General features: G+C 49.3%; 2 protein-coding genes across 2 annotated transcripts; one reads left to right on the top strand and one right to left on the bottom strand.

Annotated features, from left to right (window-relative positions):
• Positions 1 to 6084: 6084 nt before the first annotated feature.
• LOC102447739 (olfactory receptor 14A16-like) lies at positions 6085 to 7020 on the bottom strand. Its single transcript, XM_006117215.4, has one exon. It carries the CDS (start codon positions 7018 to 7020, stop codon positions 6085 to 6087), a length of 936 nt encoding a protein of 311 aa, XP_006117277.4.
• An 11468-nt stretch (positions 7021 to 18488) lies between these two features.
• Positions 18489 to 22083, top strand: LOC102447988 (olfactory receptor 14C36-like). The gene is made up of 2 exons (XM_014570541.2): positions 18489 to 18516; positions 21140 to 22083. The coding sequence occupies exon 2, from the start codon at positions 21148 to 21150 to the stop codon at positions 22081 to 22083; it is 936 nt and encodes a 311-aa protein (XP_014426027.2). The 5' UTR covers positions 18489 to 18516; positions 21140 to 21147.
• The last annotated feature ends 244 nt before the right edge of the window (positions 22084 to 22327 follow it).

Here is a 22327-nt window from a genome sequence, read left to right as displayed (position 1 = left end):
GACGTGGGATATTTAAATCCCCACTTCATTAGCAATTTTGGTTGCCTACCTTTGCATCCCTAGCTCGAACTAGGGAGCAAGTGTAGATGAACCCTCAGCAAGTTTGCGGGTGACACTTAGCTTGTGGGAGAGGTAGATACGCTGGTAGGTAGGTACATAGAGTCCAGAGAGACCTAGACAAATGGGACGATTGGGCTAAAAGTAATCTAATGAGGTTGAACAAGGACACGTGCAGAGTCCTGTCCTCGGGACGGAAGAATCCCAAGTATTGTAACAGGCTGGGGACCCACTGGCTAAGCAGCAATTCAGCACAAAAAGCCCTGGGGATTACATCAGATCATACGAATATAAGAACGGCCAGACTGGGTCAGACCAAATGTCCATCGAGCCCAGAGTCCTTTCTGCCAACACTGGCCAATGCCAGAAGACCCCGACGGAGGGGACACAACAGGGAATCCTCACATGCTCCCTCCCTGTCGCCCACCAACAGGGAAACAGAGGCCAGGGACACCATTCTACCCATCCTGGCAAATGTCCATTGATGGACCTAACCGCCATGAACGTATCCAGCTCTTTTTGGAAACCTATTAAAGTTCTCGCCTTCACCGCATCCTCTGGCAAGCAGTTCCACAGGTTGACCGTGCTCTGCATGAAGAGAAACATCCTTTGGTTTTAAACCTGCTACCTATTAATTTCATTTGGTGACCCCTAGTTCTTATGTCACAGACACAAGTCAATAACTCTTCCATATTGGTTTTTTCCACACCAGTCATGATTTTATAGACATCTCTCCTATCCCTCCTCAGTCTCCGCTTTTCTCAGCTGAAAAGTCCCAGTCTTTTTAATCTCTCTTCTTATGGGACCCACTTCAAACCCTTCCTCTTTTTTGATGCTCTTTTCTGCACCTTTTCCAAAGCCAACATATCTTTATGAGATGAGGCAACCACATCTGTATGCAGTAGTCAAGATGTGGGTGTGCCATGGTTTTATACAGAGGCAATAAGATATTCTCCGTTTTATTCTTGACTCTTTTTTAATGATTCCTCACATTCTATTTGCTTTTCGGATGCCACTGCACACGGAGTGGATGTTTTCACAGAACTCTCCACAATGAGTCCAAAATCTCTCTTGAGTACTTGTAGCCAAATTAGTCCCCATCACATTGTGCACTTAGTTGTGATTTTTTTCCAATGGGCATTACTTAACATTTATTACAGTGGATGAGGAGTTGGATGTGAGTCAACGCGGCGCCCTTGTAGCCAAAAAGGCTTATGGAATATTAGGTTGCCTTAGGAGGAGCATTGCCAGCAGATCTAGGGAAGTGATGATTCCTCTTTATTCAGCTCTGGTGAGGCCACATCTGGAGTGTTGTGTCCAGTTATGGGCTCCCCACTACAGAAAGGATGTGGACGCACTGGGGAGGGTCCAGCGGAGGGCAACCAAAGTGATTCGGGTGCTGGAGCACATGACCTATGAGGAGAGGCTGAGGGATTTGGGGTTGTTTGGTCTGCAGAAGAGAAGAGTGAGGGGGGATTTGAGAGCAGCCTTCAACTTCCTGAAGGGGGGTTCCAAAGAGTCTGGAGAGAGGCTGTTCTCAGTGGGGGCAGATGCAGAACAAGGAGCAATGGTCTCAAGTTGCAGTGGGGGAGGTCTAGGTTGGGGATTAGGAAAAACTATTTCCCTAGGCGGGTGGGGAAGCACTGGGATGGGTTTCCTAGGGTGGGGGTGGAATCTCCATCCCTAGAGGTGATTAAGTCCCGGCTTGACCAAGCCCTGGCTGGGATGATTGAGTTGGGTTGGTCCTGCTTTGGGCAGGGGGCTGGACTCAGTGACTCCTGAGGTCTCTGCCAGCCCTGGGATTCTGTGATTCCATGATTCACCCCCCACCCCATCTCCACGATCTAGACTCACTGAAATGCTTGTGTGGCTCAGCCCCTGTGGCCAAATCCAAACCACCCTTCCAAGTGAAAGGCTGAATCCCAACTCTCAGGGATGCCCGGCTAGCACTGCACGTCTGGGCCCTCAGGTCTCCCCGTGAAATGGCCCCTCTCCTGGTGAGGAGTCCCCTGGCTGCCCCCTCCAAGGACCGTCCTTCCCAACCACGCCTACTGTGGCCACCGGCAGGGATTTCTGAACAGGCCCTGCCACGGGTGGTCCCCGCAGCTCTTCCCTCCGCCGTAGGTCGAGTGACCAGCCGCTCTCCCCCGTATCCAGTACCATCGGGTGGCCACAGGAGCAATAGCTGAAGAAATATCAGACAGCAGGAGGAGGCAGCAAGAACTGCTGGGACACATCTTTGGTTTTCTTCCCCAGCCTGAATGTGTCTGAAGGAGACATCTCCAGAGCTTCCTCTTCCTATAGCTCCTCCCGCCGGACAGGAGTGGCCCGGTGTTTATTCATTCCTAGACGTGGCTCTAGGTCCCCTCCCACATCTGAGCTAGCGCAAGACCGTCCCATCCACAATCGCATCGCTGTGTGAGTGGGACTAGGAACGTCCCTCCCTCCCACGCAGACTTTTACCCGATTCATCCTCGCCGGGGGAACATGAGAGCGGCCAGACGGAGTTAGACCGAAGGTCCATCCAGCCCCGTGTCCTGTCTGCCGACAGCGACCGATGTTAGTTGCCCTAGAGGAGGTGGGCCAAAGACAATGGCCAAGCAATTTGTCTCCTGCCATCCTTCTCCAGCCTTTGACAGACACTGGCCAGGGCACCATTCCTACCCGTTGGCTAATAACCTTTTATGGACCTAACCTCTATGAATTTATCTAGCTCTTTTTTAATCTCTCTTATAGTCCTAGCCTTCACAGCCTCCTCTGGCAAGGAGTTCCACAGGTTGACTGTGCGCTGTGTGTAGAAGAACTTTCTTTTATTCTTTTTAAACCAGCTGCCCATTATTTTCATTTTGTGTCCTCTAGTTCTGTGTCCTCCTCTTTTCTAAACTGAAAAGTCCCAGGATCTTTAGCCTCTCCTCATAGGGGACCCGTTCCAAATCCCTAATCATTTTAGTTGCTCTTTTCTGAACCTTTTTCTAATGCCAAAATATCTTTTTTGAGGTGAGGAGACCACATCGTTACACAGTATTCAAGATGTGGACATACCGTCATTTTATATATGGGCAGTGAGATATTCTTTGTCTTATTTTCAATCCCTTTTTTAATAATACCTAGTGTAACCCTTCTGCCGGGTAGGCCTGGCAGTAACCAGGGCTGGGTTCAATATCTTGGGGTCCATCTCACATAGAACCGGCTCGAGCCCCCACCCAGTAATCTGGGAAATTCACGCACCCCTGGGTGTCTCTGAGAGGCAATGCTTCCCACTCGCAAGCACTGAGTCTGAGTGTAGGAAAGAAACATTTAATGAAACAGAGAGAGAAGTCAAACGGCATTAACTTGGGGAAAACACCAGCAACAGAGTTCAGAACCCAAACATGAGCTAAGCTCCCCCCACAGCCAAGAATCGCCCGAAGTCCAAAGAGTCTGACACCCCAAAGGTCTCTGTCCCTGGACCTTGCCACCCAGAGCCCCAAAGTTCACCCGCAGGGTTTCACCTCCCAACCTGGGTAGAAATGGGGGTGGAGGGATAGGTAGGGGGATACAAAACTCCTCCACGCTCCACCAGCTGTCTCATCCCACGCCACTGAATGCTCCGCTGGGCACCTGCTGCCGCTCCTCGTCTGCTGCTGCCACTGGTCGCTGTTCCTCACCTGCCGCCGCTCCTTGTCACGCCGCTGGTCGCCGCTCCTCACCTGCCGCCGCTCTACGCCACACAGCTGGTGGCCGCCACTTCACTGGCTGCAATGGGTCTGGCTCTCAGCCAAACCAGTGATTTCAGCTCTTTAGACACCAGCTGGACTGCCAGATGAATCCAGCTTTCACCGGACTAGCAAAAGAAAAGGCTCCTCAGGGAGTCTGCTGAGGTCTGTCCTTAAAACAAAGGGGGAAAGGTGCAGGCTGGGCCAGTCTTAGAGCTCACACCCGGCAGGTGTGACGCAGGCTGACTCAAGCCCTTTAACTCTTTCCCCCAGCTCTGTTCACTCAACTCTGGAAGGGGGGAGGCTTGTTCTTCCGAGACCTCTTCCCACGATGGTGGTGTCTCTCCTGCAAGCACTGGTGGCATGTTTTACAGTTCCCACGTTTCGAGGTAGCATGATTAGTGACCCCCACAACAGCCCCAAATTATTTACAATTCTCCACATTCCATTCCAACACTGACCCTCCATCAGCCCTGGCTGAATGGGATTTCCATAGCCACATCTCGGATTCTCTCCTGAGCAGTATTGACATGTCAACAGTTAACAGTTAATTACCTTGCAGAGCTAAACAACTGGGCTGTGTCTAGACTGGCCAGATTTTCCAGAAAATCAGTTGATTTTCCGGAAAAGCTTGCCAGCTGTCTACACTGGATGCTTGAATTTCCACAAAAGCACTGACTTCCTACTTGCGGAAATACTATGCTGCTCCCGTTCGGGCAAAAGTTCCTTTTGCGCAAAACTTTTGCGCAAGAGGGCCAGTGTAGACAGCTCAGATTTGTTTTCCTCAAAAAAGCCCCGATTGCGAAAATGGCGATTGGGGCTTTTTTGCGGAAAAGAGTGTCTAGATTGGCCACGGATGCTTTTCCGCAAAAAGTGCTTTTGCGTAAAAGCATCCGTGCCAATCTAGACACGCTTCTCCGAAAATGCTTTTAACGGAAAACTTCTCCGTTAAAAGCATTTCTGGAAAATAATGCCAGTCTTGACGTAGCCCTGTCGTGGGCACACCCACCCCTCCTTTTAGCTGGCTGATAGCAAGCAGCAGTTCAGCTCCTGCGTACACTAGCAACCAATTTGCTTTTTTGACTGCCGCTGCACACTGCATGGACATTTTCAGAGAACTATCCACGATAACTCCCAGATCTCTTTCCTGATTAGCTGTTGCTAAATTAGCCCCCATTATATTGTACGTATAGTTGGGGGGATTTTTTCCAATGTGCATTACTTTACACTTACCCACATTAAATTTCATTTGCCGTTTTGTTGCCCGGTTACTCAGTTTGGTGAGTTCCTCACAGTCTGCTTCTGTCTGGACAATCTGGAACAAAGTTTGACTATGAGCAAACTTTGCCACCTCACTGCTTACCCCTTTCTCTGGATCGTTTATGAATATGTTGAGCAGGATTGGTCCTAGGACTGATCCTTGGACTAGTTACACCTCTCCATTCTGAAAATTTACTATTTATTCCTCCCCTTTGTTTCCGGTCTTTTAACCAGTTCTCAATCCATGAAAGGATCTTCCCTCTTATCCCATGACAACCAAATTTACACAAGAGCCTTTGGTGAGGGACCTTGTCAAAGGCTTTCTGGAGATCTCAGTATACTATAACTACTGGATCCCCCTTCTCCACATGTTTGTTGACCCCTTCACAGAACTCTAATAGATTAGTAAGACATGATTTCCCTTTGCAGAATCCATGTTGACTTTTGCCCAACAAATTATGTTCTTCTACGTGTCTGACAATTTTATTCTTCTGAGAAGCAAATTTTCTCAGCCCTCCAAAAATCCCAGGCAAGCAAGGAGGAGATGGTACCTTGAAGAATTGACACCCCTCTTGGATCAGACATATTCCAACCTTCCTAACTACTAATCCCTGCAACACCACCTGGAATAAATCAGCAAAGGAACCAACCCATAGAAAACAAAAAAAGAAACCATCCAGCCAACAAAACTCAAACCATCCATTCCCCAAGCACCAGTTTTCCATCAAAACAGGAGAGGAGATGGAGACGTCATGACGTTCGCTAGGACGTAGCTTTGCCTGTTGAGGTTCAGGGCACTGGGCCCGGGTAGGATGCAGGGTCTGCAAGTGTAAATTTATAAAATGATACTCAGATGTGTGGAAGGATTTATGAAAACACTCGTAGACTCTGATCTCATTCACACTGGAGTGATCCTTCCTTAAATAACTAGGATTCATTCAATGGACTTAGTCGGGATTTTCCTACTTCATGAACTGATTGCACCTTGTGCTCTTATTGATGCTATTTGGTGACCTGCTGATCAGACAGAAACAGAGGGGGAAATCACAGTCAAGGAGCAATGAAGGACGTTTCAATTCTTGGAGAATAACCTTCCCATAAAGAGTTTCTTCAGGGCAGCTTTGAGCTCCTTGTTCCTCAGGCTGTAGATGACAGGGTTCATCATGGGAGGGGCTACGGCATAGAGAACACCCAACACCAGATCCAGGGCTGACGGAGAGCTGGAGGGGGGTTTCAGGTAGGCAAAGGACCCAGTGCAAAGTAACAAAGAGACCACAGCGAGGTGGGGGAGGCAGGTGGAGAAGGCTTTGTGCCGGCCCTGCTCCGAGGGGATTCTCAGCACCGCTCTGAAGATCTGGACGTAAGACACAATGATGAAGAGAAAGCAGGTTAAATATAACAAGACACCAAAGCCAATAACCCCAATTTCACTGCGGTAGGAGCTGGAACAGGCCAGCTTGAGGAGCTGGGGGATATCACAGAAGAACTGGTCAATTACATTGGAGTGGCAGAAGGGTAACCGGAAGGTGTACCCGGTGTGTATGGCAGAGTAGATCGCAGTAGTGATCCAGGCACTAATGGCCATGTGGACACAAGCTCTCCTGTTCATCACTCTCTCGTAGTGCAGCGGGTGGCAGATGGCGACGTGTCGGTCGTAGGCCATGATGGTGAGAAGGGCAAAATCAGTTGATGTGAAGATGACAAAGAGAAAAACTTGGGCGACACAGGCCAGGTAGGAAATGGACCTGGTGTCCAGGAGGGAGTTGACCATGGATTTGGGGATGGTGACTGAGACGGAGCAGAGGTCCAGGATGGACAGGTTTGCCAGGAAGAAGTACATGGGGGTGTGAAGATGATGGTTAAGGACGATGGCTGAGATGATGAGAAGGTTCCCCACCAGGGTTGTCAGGTACATCACTAGAAACACTACAAATTGCAAAACCTGCAGCTCCCGGACGTCAGAGAAGCCCAGGAGCAGGAACTCGGTCACGGTGCTTCCGTTGGACATTTTTTTTCTCAGTTCAGTGTGTGGTGCCTGCAGAGGACACAGACAGGGTGGGGATCAGAGCGAGACCTGGAATGGCCTGGATTCCCGCACCAGCCTCTCATGCGGTGGGTGTTCCCCATGCCCAGCACCCGTCCCAGCTCCTCCCGAGGGGCGGTGAGTTTCCACCTGGTGTCTCTGGGCCTGACTCCTGAACAGTCCCTGGAGCGGCATCCGACTTCCCCTGTGAAGATCTGGGGGATGCTCAGGATGGGGCTGGATGAAATGCTGTTGGAGCAGGGAGTCAAGTGAAATGCCAACTCAACGGCTGTGGCAGAGAGGAACCCTTATGGGTTCAAACCTCCGGCTGTGACCATGGGCATAAATCTACCAGCATTGCCTGAAGCACGGAGCCGCTGTGTGACCTTTGGCTGGTCACTGACCATCCCTCTGCCTCAGTTTCCCCTCCTCCTTAGTTCTACGAGCTGTGTGAGGCTCGGCATTTCCTTGATCAGCATGTGCGCTGTGCCCCTGCCATCAGTGGGTGCAGAGAGACATAGAGGGCACCAAACTAAGGGTATGTCTACACTACAAAGTTAGTTCGAACTAACAGACATTAGTTCAAACTAACTTTCATAGGCGCTACACTAGCGCTCCGCTCAAACTAGGTAATCATCATTCCACGAGGATTAAGCCTAGTTCGAACTAGCTAGTTCGAATTAAGGGCTGTGTAGCCCCTTAATTCGAACTAGTGGGAGGCTAGCCCTCCCCAGCTTTCCCTGGTGGCCACTCTGGCCAACACCAGGGAAACTCTACTGCCCCCCTCCCGGCCCCAGACCCGTTAAAGGGGCACGGGCTGGCTACGGTGCCTGTGCCAGGCGCAAGCCTGCCAGCACCCAGCCAGCAGACCCTGCACCTGGCATGGCATGAGCCAGCCACCCGCTGCCCCCAGCCCTCCCCCTCTTCCCGGGACCAGGCTGGCAGCTCCCAGGTGCCTGCCCGGGGCCGCAAGAGTTGGGCGCCCACTGGGTCTAGTGTGGAGATCGTGGACCTCATCCAGGTTTGGGGGGAGGCCTCCAACGTCCACAACCTCCACACTAGGCAGAGGAAAGTGGCCGTCTAGGGCAGGATAGTTGCCAGCCTGGCCACCAAAAACCACATGTGAACCCAGGAGCAGGTGTACTGGTAGTTCGGAATAGGAAGCCTAGTTCGAACTACGTAGTTCGTGCCCCGTGTAGCCGCGCGACACGGGGTTCGAACCAGCGGGGTTTTAAAAATGGCGGCTCCCCGCTTATGCAAATGAAGCCCGGGAAATTCAAATCCCGGGCTTCATTTGCAAGTGCGGTATGCATACATTACCCTCCTAGTTCGAACTAGCGGGGTAGTGTAGACATACCATTAGTTTGATACTTCCCCTCTTCCTTCTTCCCCTTGCTTCCCCCTTCCAGCTCCCTCCTCCCAGGTTACCCCCTCCCCTCTTCCACCCTCTCTCTTCCCCTCTCCCACCTTCTTTTCCCAGTGTCTCCAGAGGTTAATCCCCCCCCAGTTTTGTTAAATAAAGAGAGTTTCTATTTTTAAACACGTGTCCTTTACTTTGTACACCAGGAAGGGGGGCTATGGAGGGGTAAGTGGAAGGAGGTGAGGGAGGAATGGGGTACGAGCCCCCGATAGGGAGGACTGGGGTGGCTCTGCGGGCTCCTCGGGGTGGAAACTCTCCTGCAGCCCCCCGATTGACCCCCTCTCCCAGATGGCAGGCTGCGGCAAGTGCAACCGGGCTGATGGCCGAGTGCTGTGATGTGCCGAGTTTGGGCACTCAGGGCACTCCAAGCCAGGACTGCTTTGCTGTCCCTCATTGAGTTAGACAAGTGAGCAGGGAACTCCTGAGAACTGTCTGTCTGGGGTTGGGGTCGGGTCCCTTTAAGCACAGCCCTCGGCTAGCCTGAGAGAGCAGCTCCACACTCTGAGTCCTAACCTGATGCCCTGCCGGCACTGCTTCCGGCCATCCTTAACCTCGGTTCAGGGTCCTCTCAATGTGGACATGCTAGTTCGAATTAGCAAAATGCTAATTCGAACTAGTTTTTAGGTCTAGATGCGCTAATACAAATTAGCTTAGTTCGAATTAACTAATTCGAATTAAGTTAGTTCGAATTAGTGCTGTAGTGTAGTGTCCCGAGTTTCAGCGCTCAGGGCACTCCAAGCCAGGACTGCTTTGCTGTCCCTCATCGAGGTAGACAAGCAAGCGGGGTCAGGTCCCTTTAAACAGATCCCTACGCTGATACCCTGATGCCCTGCAGGCACTGCTTCCAGCCAGCCTTAACTTCGGTTCAGGGTCCACTCAATGTGGACATGCTAATTCAAACTAGTTTTTAGGTCTAGATGCACTAGTTCGAATTAGCTTCATTTGAATTAACTAATTCGAATTAAGTTAGTTGGAATTAGTGCTTAGTTTAGACATACCCGAACAACGTTGGCCTTCCCTGTGTTCTCAGGTGGAAGCACAATGGATATTGAGCTGGGGGGCTCAGACTATCCTTTCCGCTAGAAGGGGATACGGCTGAGGAGAGCAACCTGCTTAGCTCCATTGTCTAAGATTTAGCATCAGACAGCGTCCCTTTGGGACAGAACTAAACACCACGGGAACGGTGTGAATGGGTTCCACATTGCGCCCTCCCTGAAGAATCTCAGTGTGACCGGGCGGGCTTCCAGCGCAACGTCTCCAGGTGGGGTGGCCAATATCACCCCACTTAAATTCCTTCAAAGGCAAGGGGGTTTCCTAGGGACTCCATGTATGGACCCAACCTCCATGAATTTATCTAGATTCTCTTTAAACTCTGTTATAGCCCTAGCCTTCACAGACTCCCCTGGAAAGGAGTTCCACAGGTTGACAGTGTGCTGAGTGAAGAGCAACTTTATTTATTACAATTAAAACTGCTACCCATTAATTTCATTTGGTGTCCTCTCGTTCTTCTATTGTGGGAACAAGTGTATAACCTTCTCCATACCACTCATGATTTTATAGGCCTCTATCATATCACCCCTCATTCTCCTCTTTTGTAAACATAAAAGTCCCAGTCTCTTTAGCCTCTCTTCATAGGGGAACCGTTCCAAACCCCTCATCATTTTAGTTGCTCTTTTCTGATCCTTTTCTAATGCCTAATTGTCTTTTTTGAGGTGAGGAGACCACATCTGTACGTAGTATTCAAGATGTAGGCATACCGTCATTTTATATAGGGGCAGTGAGATAGTCTTCGTCTTATTTTCTATCCCTTTTTAAATAATTTGTAGCATCCTATTTGCTTTTTTGACTGCCTCTGCACACTACGTGGCCGTTTTCAGAGAACTATCCATGATAACTCCCAGATCTCTTTCCTGATTAGTTGTAGCTAAATTAGCCCCCATTATATTGTATGTATAGTTGGGGTTAGTTTTTCCAATGTGCATTACTTTACACTTGCCCACGTTAAAGTTCATTTGCCATTGTGTTGCCCAATCACTCAGTTTGGTGAGATCTTTTTGAAGTTCTTCACAGTCTGCTTTGGTCTTGACTATCTTGAACAGTTTAGTATCGTCTGCAAACTTTGTCACCTCACTGTTCACCCCTTTCTCTAGGTCGTTTATGAATAAGTTGAATAGGACTGGTCCTAGGACTGACCCTTGGGGGACACCACTAGTTACCCCCTCCGTTATGAAAATGTGCCATTTATTCCTGCCCTTAGTTTCCTATCTTTTAACCGGTTCTCAGTCCATGAAAGGACCTTCCCTTGTATCCCACGACAACCTAATTTACATTTTTTGGTGAGGGACTTTGTTAAAGGCTTTCTGAAAATCTAAGTATACTGTATCTACTGCATCCCCCTTGTCCGCATATTTGTTGACCCCTTCAAAGAACTCTAATAGCTTAGTAAGACATGATTTCCCTTTACAGAAACCATGTTGACTTTTGCCCAACAAATTATGTTCTTCTACGTGTCTGATAATTTCATTCTTTACTATTGTTTCAACTAATTTGCCCGGTACTGACATTAGACTTACTGGCCTGTAATTGCCAGGGTCGCCTCTAGAGCTCTTTTTAAATATTGGCGTTACGTTAGCTGTCTTCTAGAAACTGATTTAAAGGAGAGGTTACAAACCACAATTAATAGGTCCGCTATTTCTCATTTGAGTTCTTTCACAATCCTTCGGTGAATGCCATCTGGTCCCGATGATTTGTTAGTTAAGTTTTTCAATTTGTTCCAAAACCTCCTCTAATGACACATCAATCCAGGGCAGTTCCTCAGATTCATCACCCACAAAGGATGGTGCAGATTTGGGAATCTCCCTCATATTCTCAGGCGTGAAGACTGAAGCAAAGCAATCATTTAGTTTCTCCGCAATGGCTTAATCGTCCTTGATTGCTCTTTTTGTATCTCAATCATCTAGGGACCCCACTGGTTGTTTAACTGGCTTCCTGCTTCTAGTGTACTTAGAAAACATTTTGCTATTACTTTCTGAGTTTTTGGCTAGCTGTTCCTCAAAATCATTTTTAGCTTTTCTTATGACATTTTTACGCTTAATTTGGCAGTGTTTATGTTCCTTTCTATTTACCTCACTAGGATTGGACTTCCACTTGTTCAAAGATGCCTTTTTATCTCTCACTGCTTCTTTTACATGGTTGTTAAGCCACGGTGGCTCTTTTTTAGGTCTCTTACTATGTTTTTAATTCGGGGTATACATTTCAGTTGGGCCTCTATTATGGTGTCTTTAAAAAGTCACCATGCAGGTTGCAAGGATTTTACTCTGGTCACTGTGCCTTTTAATTTCTGTTTAACAAACCTCCTCAGTTTTGCATAATTCCTCCAAGAAGCAGTCATTTAAGCCATTGAGAAATTTAATCTCAGCATCTCGTCAGGAGGTGACATTTACCCAGTCAATATGGGGATAATTGAAATCCCCCATCATTACTGAGTTGTTTATTTTTATAGCCTCTCTAATCTCCCTCAGCATTTCAACGTCACTATCACTGTCCTGGTCAGGTGGTCGATAATAGATCCCTACTGCTATATTGTTATCAGTGAAGGGAATTATTATCCGTAGCGATTCTTTGGAACATGTTGATTCATTTAAGATTTTTACTTCATTTGATTCTACGTTATCTTTCACATACAGTGCCACTCCGCCACCCGCACGACCTGGTCTGTGCTTCCGATGTATTTTATAGCCCGGTATTATTGTGTCCCACACTGATTGTCCTAATTCCACCTGGTTTCTGTGATGACTATTATGTCAAACTCCTCCTTGAATACGAGGTACTCGAGTTCACCCATCTTATTACTTAGACTTCTAGCATTTGTGCAGAAGCACTTTAAATTGTCACTGTTTATCTGTCTGCCCTTCCCCGATGTATTAGACTCTTGTATTTGTGATTGTTTCTTGTCTGATCTGGCCCATACTTTATCATCTCCCTTCCTCTCTTTGGCCGTGTCCAGACTCAGGGGGTTTTTCGGGAAAAGTAGCCTTTTCCCGAAAAAACTTCCCCTGCATCCAGACTCAAGTCGCGTTCTTTCGAAATTATTTCGAAAGAACGCGTCTTTTCTTTCGATGGCGGTAAACCTCAATTTACGAGGAAGAACGCCTTCTTTCGAAAGTTCCTCTTTTGAAAGAAGGCGTTCTTCAATGTAAAGAGGCCGTCTTCGAAAGAGAGCATCCAGACTCGCTGGGTGCTCTCTTTCGAAAAAGCGGATTTCTCTTTCGAAAGATCTGCCTGCAGTCTAGACGCAATCTTTCGAAAGAGGCTCTTTCGAAAGATGCTTTCGAAAGAGGCTCTTTCGAAAGATGCTTTCGAAAGAGCCTCTTTCGAAAGAAGCCTGCAGTCTAGACATAGCCTTTCCGACTAACACCTAGAGAATCTCCATCAATGGACTCTCCTCTAAGAGACTTCTCTGTCCGATCCACATGCTCCTCCACACCAATCGGCTTTCCCCCAGCTCTTAGTTTAAAAACTACTCTACGACCTTCTTAATGTTTAGTGCCAACAATCTGGATCCACCTTGGTTTAGGTGGAGCCCGTCCTTCCTGTGTAGGCTGCTCCTCACCCAAAACTGTCCCCAGTTTCTAATAAATCTAACTGAGTGTTCCGCACTTGTCGGCTGACGCCGGTGGCATTTCACAGAACGAGACCGAGTGCGATCGGTTCCATGATTTCCACGAAAAGCCCATTTTGCCCTGGCTGGGGAAGAGGACACCCCGCGCTGTGCCGGGTGTGCGATCGCAGGTCAGTGCGCTGTCACCCCAATCTCCCCTTCCAGACAGAGTCACACCATGTACCCAGCATGTGAACCCCTCCCCACATCCCATCGCCAAACTCACCGGGCCGGTTGTGGGGAGGTGTCCGGGCGTGGGAGGCATTTACAAGTCCAGAGTCCTCAGCCCTGGTCCCTCTCTGCTTTGTGCATCTTCCGTGTCTCCTGGCATGGCTGGGTCTCTGGCAGCCCCTGGCAGATGGGGACCTGCTCCTGAGACGGGCTCCCTGAACCCCCGCGGACACGCTGGGTGGGAGGGGAAGTACCAGGGATGTGGGACTAAAGTCCTTCCCAGCTCTGGAGCGGAGTTTGTGCGTGGAGAGGAACCTGGCTGGGCTGGGTTCGATGGATAGTCACAGCCCGGCCTGGCCTAGAGCAGCCGAGGGCTCCAGTCCCTTCGCTGCCTGGAGCAGCCTGGTGCTTCGTTAACGCTGCCTAATTATCTCAGAGTGAGCCAACCCCTCCTCCCCCATCTCCACGTTGCATCAGCAGCTCTGGGGAGCAGCCACCAGACGTCCCACCACAGGATAGGCTCAGGGGTGGACCCTGCGACGTAGGGGCTGGAGGCGACAGGCTGGCAGCTCTGGGTTGTGTTCAAAGCAGGTTCGACACAGACAGAACCATGCAGCCTGTGCCCAGAGGGGGTCAGTGGCCTTTGGGACTGGAGGGAGGGGGTGACATTTATCCCCCTCAGCCAGGAACCAACCTGGGAAGGCGTTTCCAGCTTGTGGTCTGTGCCTGGGAGTCGGCGCTAGAGTGAAACATTCCTCCTCTGCCCGCACCGTCTGAACAACATCTCCAGGGGGTTCATCACCAGAGTGAAACATTTAATGGCTAAGGACGGCTGCAGACAGCACTGTGGGGAGAGCCGGGTGCCGAGAGATTTGGGGTCTGATTTTCAACTGCCACTGAGTGAATGAAACAATTCCCTTTCTTTCTTTCTTTCTTTCTTTCTTTCTTTCTTTCTTTCTTTCTTTCTTTCTTTCTTTCTTTCTTTCTTTCTTTCTTTCTTTCTTTCTTTCTTTCTTTCTTTCTTTCTTTCTTTCTTTCTTTCTTTCTTTCTTTCTTTCTTTCTTTCTTTCTTTCTTTCTTTCTGAGAAAGGATTGGGTTCAATAACTCTCCCAATTTGAATTTTTTTGGGTCATTTAAAAAAGCCACCACATGGTTGGAATGTCCTTGGTGCACGTGTGCAAACACAGAAGTATCCTTCTTCAGCTCAGAAATGCATTTCTTTGGTTCAAGATTTCACATGAAGTTCCACCCAAAACGTTTCGTAGATGGGAGGGGAAGGTCCAAATAGGAACAAGGCTTTCTTCTAAAGATCTTTCTGCTGAGACCAGCTGGGTGTCCCTCAACTAGTCCGTTCTGTGTTGTCGAGGGGTATTGAGCATTGACGGTTCCTTAATCTCTCCTGTTCTCTGCATGTGGTGCAGAATTCTTCCGTCTCCTGAAGGCAGAAAAGTGTTCATTTCTCAGATTGCACTGGGTTTAACTCAAGGACTTAGGTGAAATGTAATCCTACAAGCATAGAACTAGGTGGAAACCTAAAAGGACGTCAAGTCAAGTCTACTGTCCTCACGGCAGGACCAAGCACCATCTAGATAACTCCTGACACGTGTCTGTCCAACCTGCTCTTCAATATCTCCAGAGACGGAGATTCCACAACCTCCCTAGGCAATTTATTCCAGTGTTTAACCACCCTGACAGTTAAAAACTTTTTCCTAATATCCATCCTCAACCTCCCTTGCTGCAGTTTAAGCCCATTGTTTCTTTTTCTGTCCTCAGCAGCCAGGGAGAACAATTCTCCTCCCTCTTCCTTGTAACAAAAACTCTTTTAGGAACTTGAAAGCTGCTCTCATGTCCCCTTATAAACTATCATTCAATTTTCTCTGACTGTGAATTGGAGTAAAAAAGGAGGTAGCTGGTTGACGTTGGGATGTTGGGTGAACTTGGACGGGCCAAGGGGATGGTCTACATTTCTGTCACGGAGGAGAGGAAGTTGAGGAGATCTCTACAGAGAGACGACAGGTATCTCTCTGCTGATCTAGTCTGTGCTCTGTCAAAAGTCTGAGAGCCTTCCCTCAAAAGGCATTCCCAGGGATGTAGATATCTACAAAGGGAGGAGAAGGGCCTATTTTGGGGTTGGGACCTTAAAGGGGAGGAGGAAATTGCCGTCCCCGAGCTGATCACAAGCCCTTCTTTGACGTCGTCTCACAATTTGGTTTTACTTGTCAGATATTGCGGATTCATGGAAGCCTGGAGCGTGTGCGGGACAGGATCGGATTTGATCACAATTGGATATTTTTAGCTGGTTCAAATTACTTAACAGATGCCAACTTGACATTGCTCATTTGAAAAACAATAATGTCTGTGCCTTTGAAATGTCAGTTAATTGACATAAAAAAAAGGTAAGATCAAAATCAAAAGGCATCTTAGCTCTGTGGCAGGGAGCTCATTTGGCCTTACTAGGATCATCTGGTCATGTTTTGGAAGGTCGAACTCCTCATATTTGCATTCTTGGACCCTGGTGGGACTGAGTTTCCTTTGGTCAATCTCAGTGGCCAACCACAATTCACTCTGTCAAAAATATAAATCAATAAAATTTGCTTGCTTGAATTTTTTCCTGGAGCCCAGACGGCAAAATATTTCAATGTCATAAAAAGTTTCACAAAATAGGAAATTCCTTTTCCAACCGCTGCTACTCGGCAATAACTCACTAAGATATGCACTACAATCACTACAATGGGACGTGCCAGGAATGGGACTGGTTTCCAGAACATGGAAAGGGAGGGGCAGAGAGAGGAGGGACATGATACTCACAGTGACCACTAGGGGCAGCAAGCGTGGGGCACAGCCATACTCTGGAGTGACCTCTGGGGGCAGATACACCAGTAAGAGACTGGCCAGCTGGGGACGGGGCTCTGCAAGGGAGAGGCTGTCTCCTCTTGCCCCCAAAAGTGCTGGGGGGAATGTCCCACAACTCCCTGATCATTCAGCCTCAGGGTCCTGGCATCTCTGCCCCCAGCCTCCTCTGCCAGGACTAACCCATGAAGAGGGATGTTCGCCCTTTTCATCTGGTGCAGCCAGGCCAGGGGAGAGGGGTTATGTACCCTTGGAAATGCAGCCCAAACAGATACGGGTGCAGCTTTCTAAGGGCCCACACCAGGGTCAGGTGTCCTTCTCTAGGGCTGCCTAGTTCTGTTCCTGAGGTAGCAGCTTCTGGCTCAAGTACACAATGGGGTGTCGCTCCCCCTTTCGAGGCCCAATGACTGTGGTGTCCATGAACACTATACCAGCAATGGGGCTCTGACCAGGGCCTCCTTCAGTAAAGGGGTAAAACCCTCCATCCCAATGCAGTCCTGGGCCTTCTTTTGGTCTCATGAGGTCTTCTTCTGGACCTTCTGAGGTCTATTCCAGCTCTACGATTCTATGCTTTTTCTTGGTCTCGGGAACCAACCAATCTGTGATGGTCTCCACCTTGGCTAGCTCAGGCTAAAAGGCAGGACAAGGAACTCATAGAGCCCCAGAGGAGTGAAAAATGCCTGTTTCAGCCTGGCATCGGCGGCAATGGCACCTGCCAATAGCCCTTTTGGGGAGATCCATGGTGATGAGGTAGCGACCTGCCCTCTTCATTTAATTGATCTTGTGTATGAAGTTAAGTTCCAATCCTTCTCTGTGTATTTGGCTTGTGGGATTGATCCATTAATGAGTGTGTAGGAAGATTTTAAGTTTTGCAAAAAAAAGAAAACATGATTCTGGGATGTATTAACAGGTGTGTTTTGAGCAAGTCATTCTTCCACTCTACCCTGCACTGGTTAGGCCTCAGTTGGAGTCTTGTGTACTGTTCTGGGCACCACATTTCAAGAAAGATGTGGAAAAATTGGAGAGGGTCCAGAGAAGAGCAATGAGAATGATGAAAGGTCTAGAGAACATGACCTATGAAGGAAGACTGGAAGAATTGGGTTTGTTTTTTTAGAAAAAAGAAGACTGAGGGGGACATGATAGCAGTTTTCAGGTATCTAAAGGGGTGTCATAAGGAGGCGGGAGAAAACTTGTTCATCTTGGCCTCTAAGGATAGAGCAAAAGCAATGGGCTTAAACTGCAGAAAGGGAGGTTTAGGTAGGACATTAGGAAAAAGTTCCTAACTGTCAGGGTGGTCAAATACTGGAATAAATTGCCCAGGGAGGTTGTGGAATCCCCATCTCTGGAGATATTTAAGAGTAGGTTAGATAAATGTCTATCAGCGATGGTCTAGACAGTACTGGGTCCTGCCATGGGTGCACTGGACTGGACTCGAGGTCCCTTCCAGTCCTAGTCTATGATTCTAAGCCTGGCCCAGCTTGGAATTCCTCTCTCGTTGGGTCACATGAGCCATTGTGGTAAGAACAGGTTGGGACAGGGCCTTCCGTAGGATGTACGGGGCCCTACACAGTATGAAACTGATGTCCCATGGGGGTGGGTACGGTGGCTTGTTAGAACTGGGGGTTTATAATCTTCAGCGACCCACTGAGGACAGGTTTTGAAAGCGAATTTGAAACTAAGATCCTGTCGACTCACCCAGTAAATTCGGAAGCTGACTGGGGTTGGCAAAAGCCTGTGAAGCAGCTGGATAACCGCTACACAGCTCTTTCCCCTCAACACAGTCAGATGCTTGTGTGGATAAGACACTGTTGGTCAAATCCAAATCAACCCGTACAAGTGAATGGCTGAATCCAAGATGTCGGGGTTACTGGGTTACAGCCGCGCCGCGGACCCGTCTTTGGGCCCTCACGTCTCAGCCTTGAAACTGCCCCTCTATTAGCATGGAATCACCTGGTTCTTCCCTTCTATAGCTGGGTCCTAACGTACCACACCAACCATGGTCACCTGCAGGGATTTCTCCACAGGCCCTACCGTGTGTGGTCCTTGCAGCTCTTCCCTCAGCAGTAAGTTGAGTGACCAGCCCGTCTCCCCCATATCCAGTACTAATTTCGTGGCCACAAGGAAAACCAAGCGCAACATCTGAGAAAACTGGAGACACAACAAAAGTTGTGGAGACACAACAACAGTTTGGTGGATTAAACATTCCATTTTATTAACCAGTCTCAGTGTGTCTGAAGGAGACGATGCCAGCAATTTCTCTTTCTAAAGGACTTTCCACCATAACAAGAGTGACACGATGTTTATTCATTCATAGACGTGGCTGTAGCTCCCCTCACACATCTGAAATAGCGACGGGCAGTCCCTTCCGCATTCACATAACCGCGGGAATAGGGACTAGGAACTTCCCACCCTCACACAGAGACTTTTATCCAATTCATCTTCACTGGGGAAAGCAAAACTTCTCGTCCTTCAGACAATCCAAGAAAGGAGGAGATGGCACCTCGAATACATGATCGATGGACGCCCCACTTGGATCAAGCATATTCCAACCTCCCAAATTCTGACCCCTGCAGAAAGCCACCCATTCCTAGCTCCTTCTGCAGTCTCCCTCAGTCCCCTTTGGGCGAGAGCCTGTCTGTCTCTCTGGAGCCAGGGGTCCTTCCTGAGCCGCTGCCATCACGGGGCATGTGATGCTGCTCCCCTCAGGGATTGAAGGGCGGCGGGAGCAGCCTGGAAGGTGGTTTGCTGCTGGGTGAGATCTCCCCGCCCTGGAGACAGGAGTTGGCTATTTAGCCCCAGGACAAGCTGGGCCCCCGTTTGCAGCGTGCGCCGGCCGGGAGCAGTTGAAGATTCAGGGGGATTTCTGCCCCATCCTCTGTACTCCTTTATCTGATTAGCCCAGCCTGCCGGAGGGGGCGTATGTGGTGTAGGAACCGCAGAGACACCCAACAACTCCGGAGAGGCTGGAGCGGCTGGGGAAGCGCGGCAGAACAAGCCAGAGATGGGGCGTTACGGGCAGGCCCGTGGCTAGGCAGTGACTGAAGCCTCCAGGCGTGAAATGCATCCCAGGCCGGGAACCACCCTGCCAGGGCCAGCATGGTGAGTGTGTCACTTCCCTTACAGCTGCTGAGGGGTTCATGTAGCGGGGAAATGTAACCCTCGAGTGAGGCGATGCCATGGGAACTCTTTTCACATCATTTCAGAGAATCCTAGAATCCCAGGGCTGGAACAGACCTCAGGAGTCATTGAGTCCAGCTCCCTGCCCAAAGTAGACAACCCCAACTCCATCATCCCAGCCAGGGCTTGGTCAAGCTGGGAGAAGGGATGGAGATTCCACCCCCGCCCTAGGGATCTCATCCCAGCACTTCCCCACCTTCCTCGGGAAATAGTTTTTCTTACTGTCCAACCTAGACCTTCCCCACTGCAACTTGAGACCATTGCTCCTCATTCTGCCACCACTGAGAACAGCCTCTCTTCAGCCTCTTTGGACCCCCCCGCAAGGAGTTGAAGGCTGCTCTCAAATCCCCCCTCACTCTTCTCTTCTGCAGACTAAACAGCCCCTAAATCCATCAGCCTCTTATTTCATGTGCTCCAGCCCCCCAATCACTTTTGTTGCCCTCCACTGGACCCTCTCCAATGCGCCCTCATCCTTTCTATAGTGGGGGGCCCAGAACTGGATGCAATACTCCAGATGTGGCCTCACCAGAGCCGAATAAACTGTGAGGTCTCCCAGGCTATGTCTCCTCATAACGGCTATTTGAGGATACCTCCAGAATCCCGAAATGGCCACCCCACGTCTTAACAAGCCGCCCGTTATTTCAAAATAATTTTCAAAATTATGGGTGAACTATGTTAGCGTCCCTGCAACCCTTGTTCCACGAGGGTTAAGGGACACCTTGAAATAGCACGTTATTTTCAAATGCGGTGCTGTCGAGAGGCACCAAATTTTGAAATACGCTATTTTAAAATGTAATTGAAATAAGATGCGTAATAATACAAATTGCATATCTTATTGTGAGTGTAGGGTGCTGTGTACACACACCAGAAGATGCCACAGGAGAACCTCTTGATTCTGAAGTTACAGACGGCTCCCATACTGAATCTTGTGTTTCCAGAATAACACGTTTTCCTGGGAAATTTTGTTCTGCTGGAAATCAAGAATTCCTTTGGAATAATGTGAACGCCATACCCCACACTGGAAAGTTAGCATGAAGCTAGGGTGGAAATATTAATCATGTCAAATAGAACTGAAATCTGAACCCCATCACTGTATTGCAGTCTTGTTTAACGCTGTTTCAAAGGGACACCCGTTGAATGGTTAAGCTGAGCAAGGAGCAAACTGGCAGCCTGTAGAGCAGGTGTTACACATCCTGGGGCCTTAACTGGAGAAGAGTGAACAGAAGCCCCCGACCACAAATTGATCCATTCACCCTGCCCCTGGACACAGAGTAGCCTAGAGAAATATGGTCACCCTGTTGCGAGCCCCTCGGTGCCCGGAGGTGGATGTGGGATCTTGTCTCCTCACTTCATTTGCGAGCAGGGAGCCGGACAACCCTGCGGTGTTACAGAGGGAGCCGTCATGCCAGCTCCTGAGTGAGTCTATGTCAGATTTCTGCAGAAAGTGGAGACCAGGCGCTACTGGCCTTTTAGTAGTTCAGTTCCATAACCGAGCCAGGGGCTGGCTGTCCGTAGCCAGAGGGGGTCCATCTGGGCTAGAGCTGCTGCTTTGGGATTGCTCTTTGCTCCATCCTGCATCAGGCATTGTACCCAGCCCCAGCCCGAGCCGCATCCCCAGATGATGCAAATGGATGCAGCTCTATAGACCGTTCAGGAACCAGGCAAGTTGACACCTGTGTGGTCACTCACTGCCCTAGGGCGCTGGGCATGGTGGACACCCACAGCATGAGAGGTTGCTGCTGGGAATCGGGGCCGTTCCATGTATCGCTCTAATCCCCACCCCTGTCTGTGCCCTTCCCTCCGCAGCCACCACACTGTGAACTGTGGAAGAAAATGTCCAACCGAACCACCATGGCCGAGTTCCTGCTCCTGGGCTTCTCTAATGTCCGGGAGCTGCAGATTTTGCACGTACTGGTGTTCTTGGTGCTTTATCTGGCAGCCCTGATGGGGAATCTTCTCATCATCTCATCTGTAGCCATCAACCACCATCTGCACACCCCCATGTACTTCTTTCTGGGCAACCTGTCCATCCTGGACCTTGGCTCCATCTCCGTCACCGTCCCCAAATCCATGGTCAACTCCCTCCTGGACACCAGGTCAATTTCTTACCCAGCCTGTGTCGCCCAAGTTTTTCTCTTTGTCATCTTCACTTCAACAGATCTTGCTTTACTGACCATCATGGCCTATGACCGGTACATGGCCATCTGCCACCCGCTACACTACGAGTGTGTGATGAACAGAAGAGCTTGTGTCCACATGGCCACCGGTGCCTGGATCACTGGTATTGCCTACTCTGCTCTGCACACCGGGAGCACCTTCATGTTACCCTTTTGCCAGTCCAACGTCATTGACCAGTTCTTCTGTGATATCCCAAAACTCCTCAAGCTGGCCTGCTCCGACTCCTACCTCATTGAAGTTGGGGTTATTGCCTTCAGTGTGTTTTTAGGTTTAAACTGCTTTGCTTTTATCATTGTGTCGTACGTTCAGATCTTCAGAGCGGTGCTGAGAATCCCCTCGGAGCAGGGCCGGCACAAAGCCTTCTCCACCTGCCTCCCCCACCTCGCTGTGGTCTCCTTGCTACTTTTCACCTCTGTGTTCGACTACTTGAAGCCCACCTCCAGCTCAGCATCTAATCTGGATCTCGTGGTGGGTGTTCTCTACGCCGTGCTGCCGCCCATGCTGAATCCGGTCATCTACAGCCTGAGGAACAAGGAGATCAAAACTGCCCTGAAGAAGCTGATGGGCAAGTGGTTAATCTTCATGAAGTGAAATGTTCCTCAGTGCTTGTGATTGCAGCCTCGGCTTCTTTATGAAATGCCAACTAGCTCCACTAAACTTCTATGGGTTAATTTAGCATTATACTAGTGTAAATGGGAGCAGAATGTGCTCCTCACACCCCCCCCCCCATCTAGATACACACCTGTCCCTCTCTCACGGGGATTTAATATCACAGTTGCACAACACTTTGCACAGATCACCAGCTGCAGTGAAGTCACTGCTGATCTTTGTGAAG

The sequence above is a fragment of the Pelodiscus sinensis genome, chromosome 30 (assembly GCF_049634645.1).
Source record: "Pelodiscus sinensis isolate JC-2024 chromosome 30, ASM4963464v1, whole genome shotgun sequence".
Taxonomy (NCBI): domain Eukaryota; kingdom Metazoa; phylum Chordata; order Testudines; family Trionychidae; genus Pelodiscus; species Pelodiscus sinensis.
The sequence above is the reverse complement of the archived record's forward strand: the minus strand, read 5'-3'. Positions and strand labels throughout refer to the sequence as shown.